Source organism: Dermacentor andersoni, chromosome 10 (genome assembly GCF_023375885.2).
Source record: "Dermacentor andersoni chromosome 10, qqDerAnde1_hic_scaffold, whole genome shotgun sequence".
Taxonomy (NCBI): domain Eukaryota; kingdom Metazoa; phylum Arthropoda; class Arachnida; order Ixodida; family Ixodidae; genus Dermacentor; species Dermacentor andersoni.
Window position 1 is genome coordinate 67,534,183 of NC_092823.1, and position 19,061 is coordinate 67,553,243.

The 19,061-nt window shown below is 45.2% G+C and overlaps 1 protein-coding gene across 2 annotated transcripts in view; it reads right to left on the reverse strand.

Annotated features, from left to right (window-relative positions):
- Positions 1-19,061, reverse strand: part of LOC140212799 (uncharacterized) — a 29,019-nt gene that overhangs the window by 4,642 nt on the left and 5,316 nt on the right. The window contains exons 2-4 of one of the 2 annotated variants that reach the window (XM_055062434.1): positions 13,751-13,984; positions 10,022-10,086; positions 5,119-5,190 (exon numbers count right to left, since the gene is read on the reverse strand). In XM_055062434.1, the coding sequence (XP_054918409.1) occupies positions 5,119-5,190; positions 10,022-10,086; positions 13,751-13,785 (172 nt within the window). In that variant the 5' untranslated portion in view covers positions 13,786-13,984. The remainder of the gene's footprint in view (positions 1-5,118; positions 5,191-10,021; positions 10,087-13,750; positions 13,985-19,061) is intronic. The other variant, XM_055062433.2, reaches the window with a different exon arrangement.

Sequence of the window (19,061 nt, forward strand, 5' to 3'; positions counted from 1 at the left end):
TTCCAGTAAGTATTAAATTATGGGTGCCAAATGTGTGTCCCAATATGAGGCGACAGAACAGGACATCTGTTCGCCGGATTTCATTGAGGGCCAAAAACCTAATGGTGGCTTTAATACGTGTAGCTTATTATTTGTCCCACAAGCGTTGCCAGTGGTTTCGCAGTTTGCTTCGTAAGAAAGGCCTGAGATCTGTGGCAGCGACCGCAGCAGTAGGATTAATAGCTCGCTATACAATTGACGTGGCCATCATGTCCGCCAGAACATTACTCTCGATGCCCCAATGGCCAGGCACCCAGCAGATAATGACATGCTGGTTAGACATATACACTTTACACAGGACGGAGTATAGTTCATTAAGTTCTCGATTTTTATGCTTGCAGAGTAGCATCAAGGCCTTCACGACGCATAGGGAGTCTGTATATATAACTGCTTTTTGGAGTTTTGATTTCCTAATATGCTTCACAGCCTGCAATAGAGTATGGGCCTCAGCCGTAAAGATAGTTGTTTCCGGGTGTTGTACATCGGATTCCAAAAAGGATGGAAGGATGGACGGCTGCATAGGACATCTCTGCATGTGACTTTGATGCGTCTGTGTAGAACTCCGTAAAGGAGTGCTTGTACGGGTGTTCCAGGAAATGCACTCGGATTTCGACCTCTGATGCATGCTTTGTGACTTCTAGAAAGGCTATGTCGCATTCTACAACCTGTCACTCCCAAGGAGGTAACAGCTTGGTTGGATGCATTAAGCGATGCTCGAGGTCGCGGGATTGAATCCCGGCCATGGCAGCCGCATTTCGATGGGGGCGAAATGCGAAAATACCCGTGTACTTAGATTTAGGTGCACGTTGAAGATCCCCAGGTGGTCGAAATTCCCGGAGCCCTCCACTACGGCGTGCCTGATAATCAGAAAGTGGTTTTGGCACGTAAAACCTCATAATTCAAGCGATGCTCGAGGAGTGGGACATGCATTTCATCGCTAAGCTCCCCTCACACAGCGAGATTACAGAGGCACGATTACGGAAAAGTGTAGCACACGTCATATCATTAACGGTATTAAAACATTGATATTCATGATTGGAGTGTATTTGAAAAAAATATGTGAGGCCTATGCAAGTTCTCTGCAGATGGAGTGACCATTCATTTGATTCTGGGTATCAGCTTTCAACAGGGCTTGTCCTGAAAGCGCCAGTGGCTAAGTGGATACCTAGATGGTGGACAGGATCTAGCATAATTAGCGCGCTCGGAGAGGCAGAGTTATATACGATGACACCATATACTAATCGCGATCGAATAAGGCTCTTATAAAGATTCACCAAACACTTCCTCTCACTGCACTTCCTGTACTGTCACTGCATTGCGTGGAATTTAATTTTTGTACATTGTTTTTAGACACTTTTTTAAAGATATTTCATGTGTGGAATGAGAGTAAGTCTGGAGTCAAGCATAATACCTCGTAATTTATGCTCTTTGTTGATAGGTATTTGTTGTCCAAACATTTCTACACAAGGATCTGGAACCAGACCTCTCTTTCTTGTGAAAAAAGCACACGACCTTTTGTGGCGGTTGATTTTAAATCCACTTTTGTCTGCCCACTTGGACGCCTATTTGAATGCCGTCCACGAAGCCGGACTTAAAAATGGCCAGTGGTAATGAAGAACGAAGCGTGTTCATCTTCACGATAAAGAGCGTGCAGCCAAGCACGCCTCCCTGGGGTACACCAGTTTTTTATACAAGAGGTCGTGATAACAGGTTATCGATTTTCACGCGGAAGATGCGATTCGACGAATAGCTTCCTATTATATTTAGCAAATTTCTACGGATGCCCATTCCCGACAAGACTCGCAATATCCGGTAACGCCACATTGTGTCATACGCCTTCTCCATATCGAGAAATATCGATAAGAAAAGCTGTTTGTGTACCTATTGCCTCACGAACGCATCGCGAATATATCCTTCATTGCGCACAAGGTGATCAGTTGTGGACCGCCCTTCTCTGAAGCCACATTGATAGGGATCAAGTATATTGTTGAGTTCAAGGAAATATATGAATCTACGATTATTGGTTTTTTCAAAAAGCTTCCACAGACAAATCGGGCGATCACTTGCCGCCAAGGAAGGATCTTTACCCTGCTTCAAGGCAGGAACCACAATCGCTTCTTTCCATGTAGATGGATGGCATCCGGCAGCCCAAATAGTGTTGAAAATTGTGAGGTGTGTAACTTGTGTGTCAGTGTGTAAGTTTTTGATCATGTCATACATGACTCTGTCAGGTCCCGCTGCAGAACTGCGGAGTCAGTTCTGGAATCAAGAAGAGCCATCTTGAGACAAGCAGGACAACCCCTGTCTACGAGGACGATCTCCGCTCGGTGTGCTCAGTGAAAGAAAAGTGCGGAAGTGTGTGCGTGAACCCTCTCCCTCAAAGGTGGGTCCTTCGACGGCTTTGAACGCTCCGACTGGATGAAGGTTGGATGGCACGGAGCACCGAGGGGTTTTAAGCAGCCGTTTTCGGCTGCTGTGTCTGCTTCGCTTCAGTCATGCTAGACTGATAAAATGTAACGTTCTCCAGTCTTCGTGTAAAGGCGGTAAATAAATTCCGTACCTATTTCTCGATGAGGAAAAGTTCCTCCCTTCAACCATGTCCTTAGCATGGATGAGTCGGATGGCGGCATGGGCTAGCTACCACTTTTTAAACGTACGACCCCAACTCTTACACCACGCATACGGCTCCTTCATACAGGTCCGTCAGGTAAACAGCTTAGCTGTAAAAGTTACATCGGTGTTTTCTAAAACCCCTCTACAACGTAACGAACCGCACTTGGCCCTAAAGTGAATAATAAAATGGTTCAATAATTGTCGTTAGGTTCACACAGCTGCGGTTAACCACCTTTTTTAATCCTTGGTTCAAATTACGTGAAACACCATGTATATATTAAAGGCAATCAATGTTCTAGCACTTCGCGCGATACACCCGACCACAAAAGTTTACGGACCACCGGATCTCAGAAAACGTTCAATTCTCGAGCGGCCTGTAGCACTATATATAGCTAGTAAAACAGTACACGACGGTGTTGTTGTTAGCATATTCTAGTCGAGGTCATAAATGCAAATACTAGGCTGCGTTGTGAGGTTGCGAAGATATTCAGATAATTATCAGATTTCATGGTCCGTAATATTTTATTGAAGGGTGTAGCTGTCGATAGTAACAACACTTTTGCTTTTCTGTAGAAAAGCGCCGGTTCACATGGTGGAGAGAAAGCACATGCTCGATATCGACGTACAAATTTAAACACAAGGGCAGACAGATATTCACTGTTGACGCGTTCGAAATGTGAGAGGACAATCGCGTTCGGTGTGCTGCAGTGGTCAGATACTGGGTTCAGAAGCGTTATATCGTCGTTCGGCACGGCGCAGTGGTAAAATACTGTGTTCGGAAACATTATATTGTCGTTCGGCGTGGTGCAGCGGTAAGATACTGGGTTCGGAAGCGTTAGGTCATACGTTGAAATCCCCGCCTGATAAGCTTTCGTTACTTTTTTTACGCTAATATATTTACATGGTCCTGAAGAAATCTCTCTTGTGTATTTTATTAAGTATTGATCAAGTACAGGATGTCAAACTACAGGACGTATGACTACAGACGTCAGGCAGCAGATGTCATGCAACAGAACGTTGGACTACAGGACCTCCCAAAATAGGACAGAATGTTATTTCCTGTTGTGTTTTAAAGCTGCGAAAACTCTAAAAATTCACGTCGGAACTTCTCGGGGATTTGTCTAAGCAAGCGCAATCATTGTGCCACTCGTTAATTTCCACGCAGCCTGGTGTCATTATCAGCGTTACGAAGTTTGATCCGACCAGTATCAACTCTTATCAACCCTTATCGGTCGTTATCAACCTTTCAGACCAGATCCAAGCCTTATAAACGCTTATCGGTTGGTCTCTACCCTGTCTCAATTGATGCAGTCCTTATCAAACCGTTACTGGTCCTTATCAACCTCATTGCACTTTTTTGACCCATATCAATGCTTATCGGTTTTCTGGCCTTATTAGAATTGATCCGACCACAATTGAACCGGCCCTTATCGCCCTTTAGCACCTTATCCCTTCTAGGCGCAGCATTATAAACTGTGATTAGATTCCAATAACTCATCATCGCTCCTTATCATACTTATCACCTAATTGGCTGCTTATCTATCTGTCTTGTACATTATGGACAGACGGACGGGTTTCTTCGTTGAGTACGAATAGAAATGTAACAGAAATGGTCAAACTAATGCGCCTGATCTAAACAGGCACAACACGGCTGTTAGCAGAATACGTGTGCGAAACAATAGCATCAGGTTCACACTAGTTATAGAGAGACATGCCTGGCGCTATCCTCCCACATACATAAGGAAAACATGATTCTTCTCATGATGACGTTGTCGCCCCAATTTCCGCCGGCCTAGATTTATTCCTAGATAAAGTCATTATTACAAACGAGCCCACGTAAACATAAACATAAAAGAAAAGCGCACGTTTCAGCTGAACGACGATTAGCATGGATTAGAGTCCTTGTGACGAAATTTGAAGCTCGTAGTCCAACTTCAATTTTACCGAATTCGCAGGCAGTATACGCGAGCGTTTATTGCATATACTTAATAGCTCTTCTTTCTAAGCTGCGTGTAGGCTGATGTGCGCACCAGAATCAACCTCACTATTTCACTTCTGCAGCTATCCGAGCTTGAGCATAGTGAATGATGTATCGCAGACGAATCCACCTCATATTATCAACGTAAATTTCGATGCGTGTTACTAGAGTAAAATTTGACGCAACAAAGCGGAAGCTCCGACACCGCCAACATTGAACTAAATCTAGAATTTACATATGTCATATCCAGAAAAAGCAAGCGCTATAAGACCTATGATTACTAACAGGCACGCGTTTTACTCAGCCTATGACTAACATACTCTAGTTCTGTCTGGGATGTCAACAGAAGTGTTACTGATGCAGCTCCGTCTCCTGTTACTGGCCCGTCTAACTTTTCACTGGTAGTATGAATGAAGTATTCAGAAACAATTCTAACAGCATTACTTCAGCTAGGAAAGCACATACTGTGGGCTCTGCTGTATACTCACGGTCTCGAGAGCGCAGTTCCCAGCTTCCATCCTCGATTTCCTGGTCGCTTGCAGAGCTGTTGTCCAGAAGCACTGCGCGCATGCCACGCCCAACATATTATTGTCAGGCAACCACCGAAGCATTATAAGCTCACGACAAACAAACTTTCTGCAAGTCGGAAATTGTCAGACGTGTGCGGGCTAGCGTAGGGGGTTCACGTGGACAGAGCGAAAAAAATGCAGAAGAAAAAATTTGGCAGAACCCATATCGTGATCACTATTGACGGCAATGCATTTAGCAAAGAATCAGTATCACGACACAACGTATTTTTCACCGTCCAAACGAGTTATGTATATGGCGTGTATACTGCTGTGGGATGCCTCGCTGGCACTTCTCTGAGAACACTCGGTGCGATCTAGCGCCACCGCCACAATGCATGCACGTGGTCTCCGAAACGAGAAGCGTGGCGCTTGGGTATCTGTGAACACTCAGAATTGTGCCCTTCCTCGCCGGACACTCAGCGGCACTTGTTGAGTGAACAAGTTCGCTAGAGGTTCATTGAAGACTGGCACATACCCAGTGCATTCATGACGCGAATCATTAAAAAGTTGGTGTGAAAGGCATTCACACATACCCAGTGGATTTATGGCGCAGCCTGCTGACTCCTTGGGTTGCTGTCCTTGATGAAACCTTGAGACGCGGATTTGATTCCTCTCAGCATTGGATATGTTTACCCCTCGTTCCCACCGGCATGTACCTAGTTAAGTTGGCGTCAAAAGTCGTTCCTTGAAGAGTACCACGTAGCACACACCTCCTAGCGCATACCCAGTGACGCAAGCTTGTATGAAAAAATCAAAGCCCCTTTCTTAAAGAAAGGTGGTTGAACGCGAAGCTTTCCCCTAATGCGAAGTGAATCAAATTCGAAAGCCAACGACCACGCAACGAACCCAAAAAATGCTGAGCCACCCTATGCTATGCATATATCATTTGATTGTTTGTTTAGATTGTATTTTTTGAACGTTTAAGTTGAATGAAGGCACATTTCGTTAACATGCATCAGCTATATTTTAGATCATGTAGCTGTTGATTACATGCATGCACTCACACTTTCAGGGACGACTCTACACGGGAAGATGGGCGAGTTGGTGATTGAGCATGTTCCTAGGGAGGGGCTGGGCAACCCGGATGAAAGACAAAAGGAAGTACACGATGCGAACGCCAGCTAGCTACTGGTTTATTTTTTTCAAACAAGTGACTAAAATATGCAGAAAATGTAAACACATGTAAAATGACGCTTACAAGAGTGAAAGAGTGTTAGCGTATCTTGCCATTCAAAAACTCAGTTTCTTTACCCTGCAGAGCGATAGATGTCTGGCTGACGTATGCGCCTGAGTTTACATGAATGAAGTAGGCTTCCACAATATCGCGGTTGATTTGATTCATATTTTTATACAATATTTCGGTTTGTTCAAACAAAGGTTTGCATAAGGAATACACGGCTACAATACAATACAATACAATCTACAATACACGGCCAGATTCGAGCCTGTTGCATTCTTCATAGCACCTTGGGGCTCCTTAATACGGATGTTAAGGCAGCGTCCCATTTGCCCAAAGTACTTTTTGCCGCACGAAAGTGGAACGGCTTAGACCACTCCCACCGAGCATGTCACGAGTTTCCCCAAGTGTTTGACGCAGCGCAAAGCCTTGGACGCTTGTTTAGATCTATGGACAAGATTGCAAGTCTTGTTGAACGAGTTTTTTGCTGAAAAAACGACTTGAACACCATATTTCATGGATGTTTTCTTTAACCCATGCCGCATCTGATATACATGTACAGTACAGTGAAAGTGCAGTGAAAGTACAGTGAAAGTACAGTACAGTCATGTACAGTGAAAAGAGGAATTGCTATGACGTGTTTAGGTTCCGAACTAGAAAGTCATGCCACCACCTCACCAATCCGACCTTTTTGCAACAACTTACTCGTCTAAAGAAGGACAGTTTTCCTAAATTTATTGTGTCAATATGTGAAGGGCTAGTGAAGAAAATAAAAAATGGGCAAGCACCCCAAACACAAATCGGAAATCTAAAAAAGTTAGCAGTCATCCATTATGTACATCTTATGCGGCAAAGGTCTCTTGCGGTCTCCGATAAGCAGAAAAGCTCAGTTAATCAAGACAGGTGTGGTGTCATGCTAGCAGACGAAACTTGCGCGTCCAGTTAACTTTGTGCGCATGTGCTATTCTTGCTGAGCTCGTCGCTTCGCGCCGTTATCTGCCACTGAGCGTCTGGCCGGCCAGTCGACGCTGGCGCAGTGTGCGAATGTAAACTGTAGTGTTCTACACAGATGTATGAATTGTCTTTCATTGCAATGGGCTTTCGGCGCTCACGGACGAATCAGTGAGACATAGAAAGCTTCGCTTTAAGACGGTTCATTGAAGACCGACAGAGACGAGTGGCACGCACCCAATTCTCCGAGTAGATGTGAAAGAGCTTCAAAGAGCGATACGTACAATGTCACTCATCTACAGTGACCCATGTCGGTGTGAAAGATATCTGTTGTAGAGCGGATATGCACTACTGCACTATGCACTACTGTTGCACTACTGCACTACTGTTGTAGAGCGGATATGCACTACTCATTGGTCTACGGGCTACCCAGCGACGCAGGCAGGGGGTAAAACGGCTAGATACAGACATACACAGACGCAAGCATAGATGCCATCATAGATAGTTGGCACCCGAAAAGTGGGTCAAGCACTCCAGAAATGCTGACACATTTAAAAATTACGTGAAACCCATCTGCGGATGAACGTCGACCGCAATGCAATTAGCGTTGAATCAATATTGCGACACAACCTATAGCCGCCGTTAAAATCAGTTATGTATGGGGCGTGTACTGCAGTTTCAATTCTCTTTCGTGCTTCCCTAAAAGCTCGCGGTGCCATCTAGCGCAGCCGCCGTGAGGCCTGCACGTGGCCTCGGAAATGCATAGAGCGTCGGTGCGTGCGAACGCTACGCAAGCGTAATGTGGAAACCGAGCTTCTTTCTTCCGCTTCTTCCTGGACATGTGGCGCCATCTGGTTGCACTGCCGAGAAAACCGCGCCTGGTCTCGGAGGCGAGAGGCGGGCCTCGCCTGTCCCTGCGAACACTGAGAATTGTTCTCTCACTTACCGCGCACTCAGTGTCAGATGCTCATTGACCCAGGTTGGCCAGAGATTCATTAAAGATCGGCATATCCCCAGTTAATTTGTGGCGCAGCCTGTTAATGTGTAGCGTTGCTGTCCTTGAGGAGCCTTGTGACACAGCTTCGACTCCACTCAGCACCAGTTTAAGGGATCTTTTTTTTTCTTCGTTGTACAGCGACGCATTCCCAGTAGCACAAAACTGGTTACTCCAGTTGGCGCCAAGAACGTTCAATGAACAGCGGTTCACACCAATTGGCATATGCCGAATGACTCAATTTGCATCAAAAAAGTACTACAGTGAAGACAAACAACAGAGTGTCATTCACGCAGTGCTCTAAGTCGGCGTCAAAGCGTTCATTCGAAGTGCAGTGCCTACCCCGTTCCGCATCTACAGCGACCTATGTAGGCGTGAAAGAGCTCGGTTGAGGAGCGCCACGAATGCACGCATTGCCACATACTCGGCGACCCGAGTTTACCTTAAGGTTGGTTTCGAAACCTGTTCTGTCAACACAGCAGCCCTATAAGCTACCAATTTGATCACGGATAAGCCAGTGACTCAGGTAGGCGGAAATACAGTCAGCTACAAACATACATGGATTCAAAAGTAAACTGTTGTCCTCCGGAAAGTACATGAAGGTCTCTAAAAATGTTAACGCATAAGAAGTTAGGGAAGTTTAACCAGAGGTAGTTTGGTTTGACTACACTGCACAGGGGGAAAAGGCCAAGGAGGGTGAAACACCAAAGAAAGTAAACAGAGTACACTATCTAGTGGCAGCAAGATGGCTATGGACAGTGTACATATTCCTTAATGCTAACGCATTAAAGATGGCCTACACAATTCAGGAGTATTGGGCAGCGTTTCAATGCGTGAGCATTCTTCGGTTACTTCACGCATTTTCCGGTGGCTCTGTGCGTGCGTGCGTGCGTGCGTGCGTGTGTGTGTGTGTGTGTGTGTGTGTGTGTGTGTGTGTGTGTGTGTGTGTGTGTGTGTGTGTGTGTGTGTGTGTGTGTGTGTGTGTGTGTGTGTGTGTGTGTGTGTGTGTGTGTGTGTGTGTGTGTGTGTGTGTGTGTGTGTGTGTGTGTGTGTGTGTGTGCGTGCGTGCGTGCGTGCGTGCGTGCGTGCGTGTGTGCGTGTGTGCGTGTGCGTGTGTGCGCGTGTGTGTGTGCGTGTGCGTGTGTGTGTGCGTGTGCGTGTGCGTCTGTGTGTGTGTGTATGTGTGTGTGTGTGTTTGTGTTCAAGAATTCTTGAATTCAAAAAATTCAAGAAAATGAAAGGAAGGCACGAAAACGTAACCTTACTTTGGTTGGCTGCTGTGTCACGTGCCTTTTGCAAATATGGTACAGCTGTCACGTATGTCAAGCAAGAGCATTGCAACACCTTTGCTTCATTTCATAAGTAAGCAATGCCTCACCTTTTGGAAGAACATTTATATCTAATATAAACATTTTTCTCTCTTCAGCCATATTCATTTAGCTACATTTTACTGCAGCTATTTATATTGCAATGCGTTCAGCACCTCCGTTGTCAAATAGTTTATTCATTCATGCAAAAATAAAAACGCTGCTTCAGTTTAACATCTTTCCAAGTATACGCTAGAAAAAAAATTTGATGTCGTGGATCGTTATGATTTAGTCAGAACAGCAAAGATATCTCGTTAGAGTAGCGAAATGGCTAACAGCAAAGTTGGTCACGGTGTTTCCTAGGCACACTGCTAGGTTGCCTGCACTACTTACCAGCCAGAATAACCACCATGAGAAATGACCAGAACGTCATCTTGAAGGCTGGCTTTCCTCGGTACCTGTGTAAATGAGACTGAGTGACAGCTTATGAGCGGCTCATAATCATGGTGGCCAGTGTCGATTAGTACAGGCGGACTCGAGCCGGTATGCATGGAGTCATCTGTAAAACTCAGAAGTCGCTGTTTGAAGTTTATGTTGTTTGTAAGAGTACAGGCTTGTTCATTTCATTACTAGTAGTTCGAAGTAAAACCTCGCCTTAGTTGCTTATCTTGCATGTGTAAAAAAATTTCAGGGAACATTCAGTACAGTTACTGTCGTTCATAAAGCGAAAGGCAATTATAGATCTAACCTCGTCGGAACAACGATTACAATCAATATTAGGAAAGACGTGAAGCCCCCATTTCTGCGAGCGTACATAGGTCAGATCTTCAAGCACCTCAGCTTCAGTCGCAGTCAGCTCGCGTGGAATCTCATACACTGCCAGGCGTGAATAACCGATCTACCTCTGGCAGGGAAATGTCAGAATGTCGCACATCGAGAACACTTTGACACATTGCAAATGCTGTGGGACCCAAAGGCGCACGAAACAATATATGCAATTGTGTGGATTTCACTGGCCGAAACCGCGTTTTAATTATTAGGTACATTGTAATGAGTGACTCCAGTTTACGTGCAACCAAAGTAGGGTAAACTAGCGTGCTTGAAATCCACCCTCATGAAAATTCTGCCACCGCTGTCGGAATCACACCCGCGACCTCATGGTCATCGGCGCGGCACCATAGCCACTGCGCCAGCGCAGCTGCTACAAGAAATATGAAACATTATGACATAAGTGTGTCACTAATTATCACGGCAGATCCTCCTCTCAAGTAAGTGAACCACCCACAACTGTCTGTTTCTCACACGTAGCGAATGCACGTTCTAAGACAAGTCCTTCCTGCTGTGTGCGGGGTTTTTTTTCGTGCTTACCTTGCTCATTCATCTGCATGGGGTGAACACACTTACTACGAAAAGTTGTCATTAATTAAAGGCATGGTATTGCGAATACATATCGTCATGCCCCGGTCACCGCTTGCAGTGCCGTTTCAATTCATTTCTTTTCCTCGCATGGTAATGTATCCGCTGCATTAGGTTAGTATGACGAATTGGTACTAGCCTTGTTTTCTATTACTCTGGGCAATTTGTCTTTGTCTATACTAGGCCAATTTCTCATATGAATTGAGGCATATATATAAAAACTGGATTGGAGTGTATCGTTTGCCGTGTATGTTCAGTTCACACAGCTAACGGGAGCAAATCTACCGTTTGCTTCTAATCACCTTGAGGTGAGCCACGCTCGTACATGAATTTGTTCGGACTGTGCTATGCACTCCATATTCTGAACTCATCTATCCACCATAGTTACTCTGTGCAAGTGAAATAATAACAATGATTCTTGAGGTGGCGAGTCGAGAATGGAACTTACGTGCGATAGAGTTCTTGCTTACTTTGGGTCCCTGGAAGCGATGTTCGATCTGGCCACTGAAGGGCTTAGAATAAATACAAAACTATGGCCTCCCCTGACATGTTGTCATTCCCAGTTTTGTGTCTGTTTGGACGGCTAGTCCATCAATAAAATTGATACTAGCTGCAGCTGGAGGCCAATTGTAATAGTATCCTGATTACATGGTTGGAGCTGCGTGCACGATAGCTGAGTTCCAGTCACCCAAGACGATTACGAAACGAGGTGGAAAGAACTTGTTAAGTGTAGATAGGGTATTACAAGGTGGAATGTGGAGTATATTTTTCTAAATAATCAAGTATGTCATCAAGAGAGGTTCATTAGAAACGTCAGGTTAAACGAACTTTATGTTAAATTCAAAGCTCATGGCAATAAAGAAGACATGGCCGCAGAAATTTGAAAATGCGAAATACTAATCAATCAAGAATTCTGTATGATATCGCTTGACCTTGAATTATTAACAGAGGCATACAAAGCGACTGAATGAAGCTTTTATGCAAAAAAGCGGTAGTAAGTTCTACAAGTGCGCAATATTGACAAAGTTAATTCGTACAATGGTATACACACACATCATGAGAGTAGTATTATCTGTAGTTGAAGCAATTTAATGTTCAGAACATTTAGCTTGCTGCGCCACGTCTTCAGCAGGCAGCGTAAAGTAGACCACTTTCGAAACCAGCTGCAGCGTTCTTGTTTGTTGCCGCCTTGCACAATAAGTAACGCCTTGCCGTGGTGCGTTAGGTTACCCACTCCGCCGGCTCAAGCTATTCTGCTGCTGACCTTAAGATTGCGTGTCGGATATTAGTCCGGGGCAGACGTCATTTAAATGGGGGAAGCGCACCTAAACGGAAGTGTAAGTTGAAAATATGCGCTATATCTTATCGTACAGGAGGCATTACCTCACTGGTCAAAACAGGAAGGTTACTAAATGTATATCGCATTTTGCACCTTGAACAGCTCCCCTAAGCAAAAAAGAAGTCGAATAGATTTTAATGCCAAGCATCTCTTGTCGAATTCTGGGCACTTTCATTTGGGCATGTAGGTAGATCCGTGTGTCACCTTGCTTTATTAAAAAGAAAGTAATGTGTTATGGATGGCGGAATGGAAACGCTGCTGCGGAGCACAGAAGCCTAGTATTTTAATGATTAGGCCATGATTGCTTTATTTTTCTCTTTATTGGCACGTTTCTGCAATTTCGAAAATGAACAACATATGTAAGTGCGTTTACAACTCAAGACAAGATGATGGGCATCTCAGACAGGTTGCCGCTTAAGCCCCCGTGGCATCGCAGCTGGCACTGTCATTTAAATACTGTTAAGGTTGCAAGACTTTTCCCTTAGTGAGCCATATCCCAGAGCAGTCCTGCGTTTCTATTACGTCTTTGAAACAATCATCGTGCTATCTAAAATACATAGGGGCACAACTAACGCGCTCTGAAAAATACATGCGAGTTGGTCTTCCATCTGGATTGCAATAGAAGCCAGCCATACGGTAGCGCCATATATAGTAGAGACCAGGGCGCACTATAACATAAAATGGTGTTTCGTCTTGATTAAAATTTGCTAATTCCTGATATCCTGGGGATCAAAAGGACATTCTTTCTTTAGTGTACCAGCTAATATATGCCAGAAATATTCCCATTCCAAGCAACGAGGTAAATAAACGCAAGCTATACTTTCTGGTTGCTTACAAATGAAGCAGTGTGAGAGACATGGCATATAAACACCCCCTTCTAAGAACTATATGAGGTAAACCGATCCTTTGTGTAACTTCAACAAAAAGGTCGTCATACCTAGAGGCATCTTCATTACTTTGCGCCCGTTTTAGCACATACGCTAGGTCGAAACTGTGCGACGTAACAACTTCATAATCACCCAAGTTGATCACGGTTTAAAATTAAGCATAAGCATCAAGGCTTTGCCATGCTCTCCCAAGTAACAAAGGACCTAATAAAAAACGAAAAAGCATGAAAGTGTCTCGCTTAAGAGAACACACAAGATTCTTTGAACTGGCTATGCTGATAACAAAAACAAAGTAACCCAAATTCTAGATTATAACGTCGGAAAGGTAGAGGTAGCAGAAAAAATTACTCCGACACGAAATTATTGAAAAGAAAATTTGGCACAGGACAGGGCAAGCTACAAGCAGTGAAAGATAAGCAGTGCAATGGCATGACTAATTTTAATAATATAGTAAGAGCAACAGAATTACTCCATACTGACCTGTAGAGTACGCAGAGCCCCCACGCAACCTTCATTCGTAGTGATGAAAAGGATACAGAGGCTCCTTTTATAACTAGCGATCAAGTTAAAACGCCTTACAAGACTTGTCCCAGACAAAAGCGTCCGAAGCAGATGGACTACCAGTCGATTTACTCAAATATTCTGGAGCAATTATTCCTGAGAAGCCTGCGGCCAGTATACGCTATGGCATTCGATTTTAAGTGCTCCAGAAATCTGTAAGAACGCAAACATGATATTATGAAAACGGAGATGTTAAAGAATTGAAGAATTATTTGCCCATTAGCTTGTATTTTGGTATTGTATATAATATTCACCAATACAATTTCCGAAAAAAAATCAGCACTACACTTGACTTCACTCAACAAAGAGAACAGGCTGCCTTCACGAAACGATATTCCGCTATCGATCATGTCATGTCATCAATTAGGTAATTGAGAAATTCGCAGAGTACAACCAGCATCTCCACAAGACTTTCATTGATTCTGAAAATGTATACGATTCAGTAGAGATACTAGCAATCATGCAGGCATTGCATAATCATGGAGTACAGAAAGCATGCGTGAATACCTTTGAAAATATCTACAATGATTACACAGCTACCTTGTTTGTCGACAAGGAAATTAGCAAATGACCTGTCAAGAAAGGGGTCAGGCACAGAGACAATGCCTCTAGTGCTGTTCACTGCACGCTTAGAACAAGTATTCAAGCTATTAGGCTGAGAAGGCTTAGGAGTGAGGATCATCAGCGAATATTTCCACAACGTTGGGTTTGCAGATGACATTGTCTTGTTCAGCAACAATCGAAATGAATTGCAACAAATGATTGAGGAGCCCAACTGAGAATGTGCAAAGGTATGGTTGAAGTTTACTATGTGGAAGAGAAAGGTAATATTAAGTACCCTTGGGAGGTAAAAGAATCCAAGATCGCCAGTTAGCCTCTATGGTACGTGCAGTAGGGCGTTTATTCAAGTCAGTTACTCAAAGACCCTTGAGGTGAGAATAAAGTTTACAGAAAAAAGCAGTCATATCCCACGCCCTGGTGTTAACAGCGCAAAAGGTAGACGGAGCACGATACGAGAAGACGACACCACAAGAGCTGTACTTGTTGGTTTTTCATCTTGATGGTAACAGCGCAAAACGTACACGCTGTTAGACGCTGCACTGTTACAACAGGATGGAAAACCAACAAGCCTAAGCCGCTATTCTAGCGAAAAAGAGATTCCACGTTCTGTGGGAATTGATGTTATGCGAAGCAGTATGCGGGGACCCTACCAAGTTAACGAAACGAACGTGAGAGTACTAAGATGTGGGTGGTTATTTCATGACTTACATAACACACATGTCATGATATTCATGTCATGACATATCATTTTTGTTCAGCATACATTCTTCTCACACTACGCCAATTTTGGTACACACCAAGACGTAGGCGCCTCTTTCATTATCTGCATGACACGTATGTCATGGCATTCGTGCAATGGCGTATAATTTATGCTTGCCATACACTCTTGTCGTACTGCGTCATTTTTCTTACATACTAAATTATCAAAGTGGTCATGAGAGCACCAAGACGTAGGCGGCTAGATAGATACTATCAAATTGGGAAATGTTCGCCAGGAAATGCTTCGTGTTTATAATGTTAGGCATAATGTTTAGACAGCAAAATAGCGGTGCGAATCAGAGAGCAAACATGAATAGGCGATAGTCAAGTTGACATTCAGAGAAAAATATAGAGCCGGGCAGGTCAGGTAACGCACAGGGCAGATAATTGTTGAACCAGTAGTATTACAGTAGTCTTGCTGCCGTCATTCAGTCGTAATTATGTCGTCATCGTCATGTCACTTAAATCAACGCGTCGTTATGCAATCACCGTCATGCATTCCTTGACATATGGTCGTTATAAAGCCAGCGTAGTCATACGATTATCATCATTCCAGCTGCGTTATCTCACTTTCGTCATGACATCGTTGTCACGCCATCGTCTTCACGCGATCGTCGTCGTTTCCTAGTCGCGATGCCATTGTTGTCACTCTTTGGTATTAATAACTGCGCCATTTACGAAATGCCATCCCACTGTCGTCATGTCATTGTGTCGTCATACTTTTCTTTCTTTCTTACCAGTGGCGTTATTTTCCTTTGCCATATCATCGTGATCATACTACCGTCAATCAATCACGATTATGCCGCTGTCTTCCTACCATCGTCCTCATTTCACTCCTGTCATCCATTCCGTGTCATGCAGTCGTCATGATGCCATCGCAATACAGGTGACGTTGGGGCCATCGTTGTCATAAAATAGTTGTCATCCAAGTGTCCACATGCTTTTCTTGCCAAGCTGTGATCGTTGTAGCAGCGTTATCATTTCGGAATCGCCCTTCCATTGTCGTGACGCCGTATTCGTCGTTTTATCGGCGTCAGCATAACGAAAGAAATCGAGAGGACCTACAAGATCAACAGTACAGTGAATACTTTATGAGCGCTTATCTTTTGTTTATTGTGTAAAGGCGTTTATTAGTCACCGGCGTTTGCGACCGACCGTGAAAGCAGAACACGGACTCCCAGAGCGCTGAAGAGAAGGACCCACTAGAAAGCGCTGGAGAGGGCTACCCACTACACCGTTAAAATCATCCTCTACAATTACCCCCGGGAACGAAAAGACAGCCACCCGGTGACCAAACCACCTGTCACTATGAGTGGGTAATAGTAGGTCTTGAAGCAGTCGACGTTGATAACGTCTCGTCGACGACGGCGCACGTTTGAAGACGGTTCAACATATTCGATCACGTAGTTAACGGGGGATGCGCGTTCGACGACACGGTAGGACCCTTCACACTGGGGTAGCAGTTTTGAAGAGAGGCCAGGTGCAGCGGAAGTGCCCCAGGGAGGAAGGCGGGCACAAAAGTGGTTTCACCTCTAGTGCTGTTCTAGCGCTCTTGGTCATAAGAGGTAAAGGCCCGAGCGAGTTCGCGGTACTCTGCAGCATGTCTTGCCGTGGCAGAATGGGAGCACATTCAGATGTATCCAACCGGTAAGGTAGAATTGTGTCCTTGGCGTGCGATGGGTGCTGACCATACACTAATAAAAAGGGTGAAAAGCCGATGGTGCTCTGAGTAGCGGTGTTGTACGCGTAGGTCACGACGGGCAGAATGACGTCTCAATTTGGGTGGTCAGAGGCGACGTTAGATGACAAGCATGTCGCCGAGCGTACGGTTGAAGCATTCCGTAAGGCCATTGGTTTGAGGACGGCACGCCGTAGTTCTACGATGAACAACGGGGCACTCTTTAAGAATGCCTTCAGCTACTTCAGAGACGAAGACAGGTCCGCGATCAGTGAGCAGTTCCGGAGGTGGCCCATAAAGCAGGATGAATCGACGCAGCAGGAACGAGGCAACATCACGCGCTGTAGTTGCAGGGAGGGCGGCAGTTTTGGCGTACCGCGTGAGGTGGCCGACTGCCACAATGGTCTAGTGGTTTCCAACCAATGTCATGAGAAGAGGCACGTACAAATCAATACACACGCGCTCAACCGATCGGTTACGGCATGGTAAAAGTTGCAAAATGGCTGTCGGGAGGCGGCTCAGATTATCGGCGCAAGATCGAACGAACTTCTGAATGTACCTGTACATCCCTCGCCAGTAGTAGTGCTGTAGAAGACGCTAGAATGTTTTGAAAACTCCCGAGTGTGTACACTGTGGATCGTCGTGGAAAACTACGGATATCATGGAACGCACACTGCGAAGCACTACTAGCGACCACTGGTACCCGCCGGGGTTATCACTGCATCGATGAAGCAGGTTGTCGCGAATGGCGAAATGGCGAGCTTGACGGCGCAACGTGCGAGTGGTTGGTTGGGCTGATGAACCAGAAAGCAAGTCTATAAGGGAGGCAATCCAATGGTACTTGCAAGGACGATAGCCAACATAGCGCATTGTGGTCCGTGACTACATGAAATGGATGGTCATACAAATAATGCCGCAACTTAGTAAAAGCCCAGATGATGGCCAGGCATTCTTTTTCCCTCACCGTATCAGGTCTATAATTGGTATCAGGTCTCGCACGCGTACAACCTGCATGAGCCACGACACACTTTGGAAACTCTTGTTTGCGCTGGGCAAGCACAGCACCGAGGCCAGCACGGCTGGTATCTGTCTGCACCTTGGTAGGGACTGTCGGGTGATAATGACGCAAAATAGGCGGAGACGTTAACAAACGACGGAGCCTTGTGAAATCCTCGTCGCACTCGGAAGACCACCAAGTGAGGGGGTCCGTTGCTTCTACGTAGCTTCGTCAGGGACAATATGATGGCGGAGAAATTGTGGATGGAGCGTCTGAAGTAAGAAGAGAGGCCGTCGAAACTGCGCAATTCTTTGACGGGCGTTAGCTTTCGGAATTCGGCGACGGCCCGAACTTTGGCTAGAACGGAGGCTATTCCATCCTTGTATACGAGGTAACCTAGAATTGTCAGCTGTTGAGCAGCGAATCAGCACTTCTTTAGGATTAGTTGTAGTCCAGTGTTTGTTAAACACGTCAAAACACACCGGAGCCGTTGAAGGTACGCGGTTAAGTCAAGAGCAAAAACTACAATGTCGTCAACATAGCACAAGCACGTGTGCCACTTAAGCCGCGTAGAACTGTGTCCATTATACACTTGAAAGTTGCCGTCGAATTACAAAGTCCAAAAGGCATTGTGTCAAATTCATTTAAGCCATTGGGTGCGCCAAAAGCTGTCTTCGGCCTATCGGCGTCTGCCTTGGGTACTTGCCAATACCCTCAGCGCAAATTTAACAATGGGAAGAATTCTGCGCCTTGTAGACTGTCTATGGCGTCGTCTATACGCGGGAGAGGGTAGACGTCCTTGCGGGTAATCTTGTTGACCTGGCGGCGAAGCATGTCGTGGACTTATTCGTTGATAGCACGACGTTCTGCAGGAGATACACGATACGCACGTTGCCGCAATGGCGGTCTCGAGCCAGAGTCAATCCGATGAGTAACAGATGACGTGCGGCCCAGGGAAGATTCACCTACAGTGAAAGAAAAACGAAATTATAATGAGAGGCACAAAAGCTCAACCCCAATAGCAGAAACGAACACACCACTGGGCGATAGATCACACGCAGGAACAGCACTGAGCGCACTGGAACTAGTACAGTAACGGTAATCGGGCGCGTCCCTGACTTGCACGTCCATGACTGGCACGTCCTCGATCGTTTCTATATTACCAAGACGTTCCCCTGGGAGCAGCATCACCGGGTATGGGAAAATGTTGCAAACGACAACAGATCTGGAGACCT